This window comes from Nematolebias whitei, chromosome 15 (genome assembly GCF_014905685.2).
Source record: "Nematolebias whitei isolate Nwh7 chromosome 15, NemWhi1, whole genome shotgun sequence".
Classification (NCBI taxonomy): domain Eukaryota; kingdom Metazoa; phylum Chordata; class Actinopteri; order Cyprinodontiformes; family Rivulidae; genus Nematolebias; species Nematolebias whitei.
In genome coordinates this window covers 38,517,397-38,528,622 of record NC_056512.1, presented here as the reverse complement: position 1 = coordinate 38,528,622, position 11,226 = coordinate 38,517,397, and the positions used below count along the sequence as shown (strand labels likewise).

Genomic DNA, 11,226 nt, shown 5'->3' with positions numbered 1-11,226 from the left:
TCCAATCAGAAACCGGTTCTGATTCTCTATCCAATCAGATACCAGTTATGAATTTTTATCCAATCAGAAAAGTTCTGATTCTATATCCAAACAAAAACCAGTTCTGATTTTTTATCCAATCAGAAACCAGTTTGTATTCTTTATCCAATCAGAAACCAGTTCTGATTCTCTATCCAATCAGAAACCATTTCTGATTCTCTATCCAGTCAGAAACCAGTTCTGATTCTTTATCCATTCAGAAACCAGTTCTGAATTTTTATCCAATCAGAAAAGTTCTGATTCTATATCCAAACAAAAACAAGTTCTGATTTTTTTATCCAATCAGAAACCAGTTTGTATTTTTTATCCAATCAGAAACCAGTTTGTATTATTTATCCAATCAGAAACCAGTTTGTATTCTTTATCCAATCAGAAACCAGTTTTGATTCTTTATCCAGTCAGAAACCAGTTTTGATTCTTTATCCAGTCATAAACCAGTTCTGATTCTTTATCCAATCAGAAACCAGTCCTCGTGTGTTTAGGCTCATTGTCACATTGGAACAGCTAACTGGGGACAAGTTTTAACTGTTTTGCTGTTGATTTCAGGTGAAGGTAATAAATTTGGAGGTAGTTCATCATTCCACGTATCTTGTGCCACAGCATGACTTGACAGGTGATACAATGTTTTTCCGTCTGAATGTTCCACCTCGAGTCCTCCACCCTTCTTGGTATTGTGTCCACACAAACCTCATTCTCGTCTCATCTGACCATCAAACCTTTCTCCAGGACATTTGTCTTGTCCATGTGGACAGTTGCAGGTTTCAGTCCAAGGGTCTTTCTTGGTCCTCTTAGGTTATGGTGATGCAGAACTGGCTTCAAGGTGAACAGGGACACTGGTGTTTCAGTTGTTTCCACTTCATGGTAGCTTTAGCTTTGGGTGTTTTGTCAATTGAACCCTAACGTTTCCTCAACATAGACCCACACAGTCATTAATGTTGTTGTCAGCCGTTATTGGGGAGATATGAAATCATGGCTGGTTGCTCACAGGTAATGAATATCAGACACCTGACTGTCAGCACTAACCATTGTCCACACCTAACAAATGTAGCATTTTTTAAGGGAAATAAAAGATTTAACGGTTTAGGTTTATTGCCAAAAAGCATTTTTACAACAAAGACATAATTAGCCAAACACACATTCAACCTTTATTTAGACAAGTTAATCCCATTGAGCCTCGGGGACTCATTACTATTTTGTTTGACATTATAGTTTACAGAGAAACGCACAAGAAATTTATGTTTAAAAAATGTTTTCAGGACTTGTGACCTGTCCAGGGTGTCCCCTGCCTCTCGCACAGTGATGACTGGACATGGGCACCAGTGACCCCCACGACCCAAAAAGGAAGAAGTAGGTAAAAGATAATGGATGGAAAATGTTTTCATACTTTAAGGAACTTTGAACAAACGTGCACAGATGTTCGTTGGTCTACAGCAAGGCTATTCAACTGGCAGCTCGGGGGCCAAATCAGGTCCACGGGGGAGCTCAGTTCGGCCCACCAATGGGTTCATTTAAAATACATATATATATAGATAGATTTTAAGCCCTAAAACAAACTTAATGACAATAATTGCTGGATGTCCGGTCTCCGAGCTCTTGGCTTTCAGTAACTGTGGCCCCCTGAACAATTTAGTTGAACAGCCCTGATCTACATTGTGTTGGAAGTCCCCTTACAACTTCATATACACTTTGGATCCAACCAAAACTCTTCAGCTCTTTCAACGAGTCACTCCTCAAATTTATTTTCTAGAATGGTTCAGGTTTTGTTGCGTTGCCTGGTTGTCTTCAGGTTCATGTTTTGTTGCGTTGCCCGGTTCTCCTCAGGTTCAGATTTGAGATGTTTCTGCTGCCTTCTGGTTCTCTGTTGGTCTCAGCTGTTTGTTGACTCTTTCTAGTTGGACTCAGACTTCTGGGAAGATGGCGCCGGTGTTTGTGGCTTGCCGTTCACCTCTGTTGTGATGGGATTTTTTTTCTTCTGTTTTTGTCATTTTTCTTCTGTGACACCAACTCAATGTTGGTTTATGATCATCTACAACTTTTAAATCTACAATTATCTGCCGCCAATCTCACCTTGTTCAACCAATATGACCGGGACTCTGGACCTCCCACCCCTGCTACTTGTTGACATACCCATTACCTGCGATGCGCGGCGTTTCTATCTGCCCAAAAACATTTCTCCAGGTGCCGTGGAAGATGTGCTGGCCATCTCGTGAGGATCAAAGCCAGCATTGCGCACTCTGCTGCTTCATCATCTTATGCTGACATCAGATGGTAAATAATCCATCGGGATGCTTCGTTGATCCTGTTGAGTCCTACCTGATAAGGATGGTTGGGCCAGGCATGTGCAGTCTCAGGGACTCCAGCCATCTCCAGAGGATTAAAACCAACATGGGACTGTCTGCTCCATCATCTCCTGCCGACCATCAGCTGGAAAATCACCTGTCCGGGTGCTTCGCTGATCCTGCTGAGTCCTGCCTGATCCTGGTGGTTGGGCCTGATCCACGCAGTGGGCGTGCGAGCAGCTGCGATGTCTCCTGTCCTAGGAGGCGTGGGTCCAATTCCAGTAACCTGAAACCGCTGATCTGTGTTCTATGCTCAACTTTTCCTTCAGCTACAGGTCCAGGATTGCACGGCTAAATGTGAGGTCGCTGGCAAATAAAGCCTTCATCTTAAATGACTTTCTTCTCCAGTGGATTGGACTTCATGTTTGTTACAGAGACCTGGCTCTTCCCTGGTGAGTTAAGTGTTTTTTCTGAACTTTTGCCAGTGGATTGTTCTTTTTTTTTTAATGCTCCAAGGACATCTGGTAGGGGTGGTGACTTATTAACAGTTTTTAAAAAACTCTAGAACTACAGACAGCTACAGGCAACAACTTTTCTGAGTTTTGAAATGCTGTATTTTGAGCTGGCCTGCTCCAACCCGTTACTGTGCGCTGTGATTTACAGACCACCCAAGTATAACAAATACTTTATAAGCAAACTTTGACTTTCTGACTGGAATACTGCTCAAATATGACCATGTTTTAATTGTGGGGGATTTCAATGTACACGTCTACTGCCCTGAAAAGCCTTTGGCTCAGGAGTTTCTAAATCTGATTCATTCATTTAACCTTGTGCAAAATGTTTCTGATCAAAAAACGATTTAATCTGAAACCTAGTCAGATGAAACCCTTTGGTTCCCCCGCTGACCCGATCTCTACGTTGTTTTTGAAACAAGTTTTACCCACAACTGGACCCAGTGTTCTTACTATTATAAATAGCAGTATTGTGACAAGTGTGGTCCCCAATGTTTTCAAACATGCAGTAGTTAATCCATTAATTAAGAAACCTGGACTTGACCCTTTGACTTGCTCAAATTTCAGACCAATCTCAAATCTTCCCTTTCTGTCCAAAATCCTGTAGAAAAAATAGTTTTTATTCAATTGAGTTTTTGAATGATAACAGAATTTTTGAGATCTTTCATTCTGGTTTTAACTTCACAGCACAGAAACAGCGTTAGTGAGGGTTTGTAATAATGTATCCGCTTCAATGCCTCTTTCTGTGGGGTCCCACAGGGCTCGATTTTATGTTGATGATTGTCAGATTTACCTGCCTTTGAAACCAGAAAAATTGGTCTCACCATGATTATGATCTCAGTGCACAGACTGTAGTTTCCTCGAGGAGCCCAGGTTCCGTTGGTCTGACACTCCCTGTAGACCCGATCTGAACACAAACACAAGAAAACATTTGTTTACTTTCTCTTCTCAGACCTGATTATGTGGTTCTTCTCACGGCCACCAGGTGGCAGTAGGAGGTTTAACTAACTTCAGTGATGGTTCTGCTCATTTGTGAGCTGCTCAACCCAAAATTAAAAGAACCATTAGAATTTTAGAAAAAATATTTCACCAGTGGTACTAGAACCCAGTTCTGTTCTGAGAAATGGACCCTTCAGATCAATGACTGAAAATCAACTGAACCTTCAAAATAAAAAATGCATCAGGTAAACTGCTGGAGACAGCAGGACTGATGTGGTCTGAGGTGGACCTGATGGCCCCACTGTGGGACTGGACCAGTCCAGGTCCAGGACTTGTTTGTGTTGTGTTCTCACACATCTCAGTGTGAACCTCCCACACTCGTCACTGACGAATCAACACACGCTCATCTGTGATCTGTTACCAGCTTCTGTAACCACGGCAACATCAGAACCGGTCCTCGCGGTCTGAGCCTAACTGGTACCAAGTCCCAGGAGGGATGGGGGGTCGATCATTGATCCAAAAACTGATCGGATGCCCAAATCAATGACCATCTGTGACTGACAGTTTGTCAAACAGCCAATCAGAGGCTGGAGGGTTGATGACATCACAGGAGAAAGTGAGAGTTGGAGAAGAGATGATGATGATGAAGGTGGAGGGAGACAAGAACTCCAGCTGGATTTGGGCGTGCACGTGCATGCACTGATGAGTCATTCTGTGAAGTCAGATCAAGAAATAAATCTCTAATTACACAGGATATTTATGACCGCCCACTCATTAACACACACACACACGCACGTGCGTGTGTGTGTGTCTGTCATTTGATTGGTGAACCGGCAGAGTTCAAGTTTCTTAACTCAGACTGAAATGTGTAAAAGCTTTAAACTGAACTCGCATGCAAATCACTCTCCCTCTGGAGGGTGATGAGGGTTTTTTGTCGACCTGTTTTACATCAAGGGCCAAGTGGTCCCTGTTCAACTGGAGTGAGATCAAGGCCCAGCCAAGAACCGGAGGACTTGCAGGTCCTTTTCCAGTTCTGTTGGCCTCATGGGGCCGGGACCTTCAGAGAGACTTTCTGTTGAAAAGAAGAGTTTGAGCATTTCCCTCAAATCTAAAAGTTCACAACAAAAACCCACAATATGAACCAGCAAATAAACTAAAAACAAACTCTGGATTAACGTGGACTGAAACAAATTCTGGATTTATTTAATTTCAGAGTGTTTCCTAGGATCTGAGTGCCATCATTCAGAGCAGAGACTGCAACAAGATGAAGAAGAGTCTGAAACGCTGCAATAATTCCTGCTGTTCATGGAGAAAAAGACCAGACAGGAGGAGGAGGAGGAGGTGAAGACGAGGAGGTGAAGAAGTGAATGTGAGGGAGGAAGATGAAGTGAATCAGGATGAGAAAGATGAAAATGAGAGCTGAAAACTGATGTCTGGGCTGCAGAACTTGATTATTTTTATGCTTATCTCAGAAGAAAAACATTTTTCAGATGTAAACATGTGTTTGAGTGAAACGAGGCTGCTGTGCATTCTGTCCTGAGGACTGAGTTCGTCTCTGAGGAGTTTGAACACTGAATGTTTGTAGTTCTGGAGATTAATGAACAGACAATAAACTACACCTAAATGTTTTTGGTGCAAGATGTTCAAGTGGGGAGGAGTTACTGTGAAGAACAGAGGGATTTTTTTTTGTTTTTTTGTTTGTTTGTTTGTTTGTTTGTTTTGTCGGAGACAGAGCAGAGTGACAGATCCTGTAAAGCAGAGGGAGACATTTTATCTACCACCAGGCGCAGAGCCAAGGGGTGGCCAATGGTGGCCTTGAACCACCATAAATTAATCTTCGGCCACCCCAATCATTTCAGGAATCTACACTTTTATGCAACATAAAAACTAGATAGCATAGTTTTCTCTAGGGGTCGGAGTGGCCAGTTTACACATATGTATGACATGGCAACCAAAGTTTCACTAGTGTTCTTACTTACACGTAAATGAAGCCACACACCAAAATGGAAGTTGGTGTGTTGCTTACTTTTCAAGTTATCCAACTCACAGGACAGACGGACGGATGGATAATTCCCTTCTTCAACCCTTAACTTGCAACAGCCCACCCGTGGACCTTTTTCTGCTTTAAAGCAGCTGCTACGTTTTACCAGTAAAACAAACTGTCCAGAGAACCTGACTTAACTTCGTTGAATTTGTTACCTGGATTATGGAGCATGAACTTTGATGTTACCAGCATAATGTTCTGCAAAATATGCTACACAGTATTGTTTCCTGCTTCAGCTGTGCTGAGAGTGAAAGTAAAAAGGTAAAGCGGCCATGACTTCAAAGTAGTCTTCATGTGCCCTCTTCTGGATACATTGTACAATTACGCCTTTTGCAAGTAAGGACACTGCTGGTTCCCAGAGTTTATATCAGCTCATAATGGGACATTTATCACGATAGTGATGGGTTCCCAAACGCCTATATTGGCCTAAAATATAGGCCCTACCGATATATTGGTCGGGCTGTAATCAGAACCTCCACTTTCTCATTGTGCTGAAGGATGGCACCACAAGAAATGAGTGCATTTACCGAGAGATATTGGAGATGAATGATGGCTACACCTGGACTTATAAGCAGGGCTGAAACAAGCTAATGAATCTGAAGTCAGATTATAGAATAAGTAAGGACTGCAACGGGTGAAGTGGCTCGAACCTGTTACAATTCTGCCCACTTTGCATTGAAGATCCCACCCACAGAGCAGGGAAACAAGTCACAGTAGCAAATCAACTCCACCTGAGAAGAACAGATAGGGCGAGAGCCGAGTGGAGTTGCACTCATCGATGGCAAAGCAGCTACTGCTCCTCCACATCGAGGGGAGCCTATTGTGGTGATTCAGACATCTGGTAAGGATGCCCCATGATGCCTCCTTAGGGAGGTTTTACAGGCATGGCCAACTGGGAGGAGACCCCGGGGAAAACCTAGGAAACACTGGAGAGACTACATCTCTCGGCTGGTCTGGAAACATCTTAGGAGTCGTCCTAGAAGAGCTGGAAGAGGTGGCTTTGGAAAGAGATGTCTGGACCTCCCTGATCAAGCTGCTGCCCCTGAGACCTGACTCCAGAACAAGATAATGGACGGACAGAATTTTATGGAATGTTGCTGCAAAGACAGTCACTCTCAGTTGGTGGGGGTCCCGTTTCAGTTCCTTCCAAATGTAAAACTCGTTTTATGTCTGAGGGAACCTCCACATACCGTCCTCTCCACCAACCCTGTCAAAGGTCCGTGGTGAACCCTGTCAGACATCCAAACACTGTCTTGTGCTGGCTTTAGGAAGTTTGCAGGTCTCAGAATAACCGCAATGATAACTGAAATGTAATTAGGTCTGAAAAATAAATGTATTTTTGTCTGTTTCCCTGGAGAAAAAAAAAACAGTAATGTCTCAGATGTATCTTGTGAAGCCACAATGTCTGCCAGCATAATGAAAACATGTTTATCTGTGAAGAGTCTACTCCTTGTGGTAATCATATCCCACTGAAATGAGAAAGACAAGTGAAGCAAACACAAGTCTCAGTGATGGTTCTCTGGAAACAAGGACGTCCAGAATGTGAGACTGTCTAATGATGCAAAACAGTCTACATCTAGTCAGTAGTTGTCCCAGCAGCTTTCATTCTTTGAGTTCTTTAAGAAGTAAAGTAAAAAATGTGTTGATTTTATTGGTGGGCCATCTAGGAGGGGAGGATTGACTCTTCTCAGAGGTTGAATCCATCTACAGATAAATGTTTCAAATATTACCAACCGGCACTCTTTCTACAATTATTCAGACTTCTGCAGGGTTGAGGAAAGGAACAAGTATCCAACAAACCATTAAATCAGGAATACATCCAAACTTAATAGTCTGGATGTCACAACCTCGTCTTGAACACGGATGGAGCTCACGGCAAGCCCGACCATCTACAGCTTCTGATGTGAGGTTCCTCGTACAACCCAGCACACTTACTAGGACCCGTATTACCTTGTGGTACTTGATAGGACCATGTAAGGCCCCGTGGTCCTGTATAGTACTCACTGCTGGAGTTGTAGTAGATGCCATTGAACTGCTCAGGACAGGGTCTAGAGATCAGTTCACCAGCTGCACTACGAGGCCAGCATGTCCCGATACCATCCACAGAAAGGTCACAGTGCAGACCTGCAGAGAGACAGATGATCAGCATTAAAGTCCTTAAAACATGTTGGAACCGTTCTGCTGGACTCTACAGAACCTGTTCAACCTGAGCCTGGATCTGGAGAAGGTTCAGTCACTGTGGAGGACTTCATACCTCATTCTGGTTTCTGAATAGTCATCCTTCTGGTCTGATTTAATTTCTTCATTCTTCTTGAATTGGGTTAATTTTTTGGACCTGTTATGTTTTTCTGAGTGAGAATCTCCAGAAAATCCATGATCTGGATTATTCGTCTGTTAACTGACAAACCGGAGTTTGTGAGATAAACTTTTGTACCTAAAGTTACTTCTGCCGTCTGAGTTTTCCATTTTAGTAACAGGTAAAAAAAAAATCTCACATCAGAGGGCAGCTAAACAATTAAACCGTCTGACCATCTTCAAAGTTTGAGGTATTGGTACCAACCTGAGGAGTTATGGAAGGTGAACGTTTGGTTCAGTAACATCAATGTCCTCGCTGAGATACACGACAGGGAGACAGGAAGTCGAGCATTAGCTGTTTTCACACTTCTGTCTGATATTTGGTCATTAAAGTTGAAGGCTCAAACAGGAAGTTACCTGTCAGGTTGGTGGACAGCAGGATCAAAGTTTCACAGGTAAGTTCCACCGCAGAGACTTGTCCAGTCAGCAGCAAACACACACAGATCACCTGAAAACATACAAAAACACATCAGCAGGACAGAACACTACTAACCAGTTAATAACCCATCCTCAACCAAGTATTCTCAGTAACTCATCATCATTTAAGTCTAATTAGTTAGTAACCAATCCTTAAACACTCTAACCGGTTATTACCTCATCTTCAAACAGGTCTATTAAGTTAGTAAGTAACCTGAAACTGAGACGTTTATTTTCTAAACATGACGTCCCAATGGCTTTCAAACCCAAAATACTTTATGGCACAGACTGGTTTATCTCAAAGATCCAGTCCCCCGGCACAGAGTAATATTGTGTATGCTGTTCAGTGTCAGGAGGGTGATCAGTCTTACATCGGGGAAACTAAACAGCCACTGGCCAAAAGGATGGACCAGCACAGAAGATCAACATCATCAGGCCAGAATTCTGCGGTCTACACTCATCTCCAGGCCAGCGGTCACTCTTTCAGGGATGAAGATGTTCACATCCTGGATAGAGAGGAACGATGATTTGAGAGAGGAGTGAAGGAAGCCATCTTTATGAAGAGAAGCTTCCACCGTTAAACAGGGGCGGAGCCTCCGTGTTCAACTGTCCCCCTCTTACAATGCGGTTATTGTTAGTATCACTCAGCTCTCTGCGAATAGCAAGCAGCCATCAGGGCACTAACGATTGGTCGTTAGGCTGATGGTCCTCCTTTATCATGTGAAGAGCTAGTTCTGGATGTCAACAACAAACTGGTTGATCCACTATGAGAAGGTGCTATTTATAAGACTGAGTTTATTGCAGCTCCTCAAACTGAAGAAGTCCTTTGGATAAAAGACGAAATGTTTCAGCAAAGACGACTCTGTCCAGAGGACCTGACTACCTGATTAGATTATCTACCTGGATTATTGAGCATCAGGACATTTTGAACCTTCTTCAAATGGTTCTAACTAGTTAGTAATCCATCTTCATGCATTAACTTGCTGATTACCATCTTTAAAACAGCTCTTAACCAGTTAGTAAGGCACTTTCAAACTTACAATTTATCAGTGAGTAACTACATTAGACAGCTTTAACCAGCTAATAACTCGGCTTCAAACTGCCCTAACCAGTTGTTGACGCATTTGTTCAAAAACTGTGATGTAAAAGATGGAAGTGATGAGGAAGTGGTAGGACAGGTGAGACATGCAGGACAGAGACGAACTGAGACAGAAATCAGGAAAGTATTAAACCAGGTCGGAGTGAATGAAAACGTAAAACCAGCTGTGTGTGTGTGTGTGTGTGTGTGTTTCCTTCATGTTAAATTACCGCGGTCTGTCAACAAACGCATCAGCAGCTTCAGAATGGCGATGGACGATCAGGACAGTCGACATCGGTTCAATTAATGTTCAGTTAAACAATTAATCAGTTAATTAATTAGTCAGTTAGCTGAGTGGTTAATAATTAATCAGATGTGAGCTCCGCCTGCTGCTCGTTATTAACTGATTAATGAAACAGTGTTCAGTCAGAGGGGCTGAAGACTGCTGCCTTTCTGAACACACACGCCGTCCTCTGAGACTTCCTGCTAGGACTCTGCAGCTAAAATTAACTCGCCGAGTTCAGTGAACGTCCGTCTTCTGGACAGAAATGTCCTGCTGGCACCAAGTCAGAGGAAGAAGAGCTGCAGATACAGCATCATCTTCATCCCTACACAGACATGGACATCTGTCCAACACAGAGACCGGGACATCTGTCCAACACAGAGACCGGGACATCTGTCCAACACAGAGACCGGGACATCTGTCCAACACAGAGATGTGGTAGCTCGGTGGTCTGTGGTCGAGTCAGGAAGGACATCCGGCATAAAAACAATCTCTAAGTCTTCATGTGACTCAGTTCTCTGTGAAGAAGGAGCAGCCGGAAGAAGAAAATTAATTAGCTTTAAAGAGAAATGATAAAATTAAACAAATGTTATCTGCAAATCAGCTGTTGGACCTGCTGGATCAAGCTCGTGCACATTTACAGGAGTATGTGCACGTGCACTGGATGAGATGACAGGAAGTGATGGATCAGATTGTCCATCATCTGCTCAGGTGCTGCCAACTCCTCTGCTCGTTAGAGAAGGAAAACACTCACACACACACGATGTGTGTGTGTGAGTGTCATCCTGTTCCTGGATGAGTGTTTTCTAAAAATAGATCGATGTTCTGTGGAGAAGCTGATCTCCCTCCGTCTCAGAGTTTCCGTTTCTTTCTGAACATTTTAACAGAAAAAAATAAAATCTTGATTTTTTAAAATCTGAACTTGTAAATAAATCGACTCTAACCTTCCTCACATCTATCTTCATCATCTTCAGAGGACAGGAAACAGATCTTCACTCAGATTTAACGAAGGTTCTAATCCTTTGAGACCGGGCCGCTCCCCTCCTGTTCCTCCTCAGCTTTGGGAACAAACGTGAGAACCTGCAGCTGTTCAGGAACGTTCCCACGTTTAGTAGCAGAACCTCAAAAACCACAGCGACCACTAAAACCAGAGCGCAGCTCCACAGACGTCGATGGTTTGAGCAGCAGCTGCTTCAGTTTGAGTTTTGAGGTTTTAAATTATTTGAATGTTTGGTTGTTTGTTTTCTCTTGTTGACATGTTACTGTTGTTTGTTTTCTCT

At 43.0% G+C, this 11,226-nt stretch overlaps 1 protein-coding gene across 1 annotated transcript in view; it reads right to left on the bottom strand.

The window, feature by feature from the left end:
* Nucleotides 1-11,226, bottom strand: part of crhr1 (corticotropin releasing hormone receptor 1) — an 18,265-nt gene that overhangs the window by 5,044 nt on the left and 1,995 nt on the right. Inside the window, exons 2-5 of the mRNA XM_037688656.1 lie at nt 8,526-8,616; nt 8,374-8,424; nt 7,818-7,937; nt 3,655-3,737 (exon numbers count right to left, since the gene is read on the bottom strand). Of these exons, the coding sequence (XP_037544584.1) occupies nt 3,655-3,737; nt 7,818-7,937; nt 8,374-8,424; nt 8,526-8,616 (345 nt within the window). The remainder of the gene's footprint in view (nt 1-3,654; nt 3,738-7,817; nt 7,938-8,373; nt 8,425-8,525; nt 8,617-11,226) is intronic.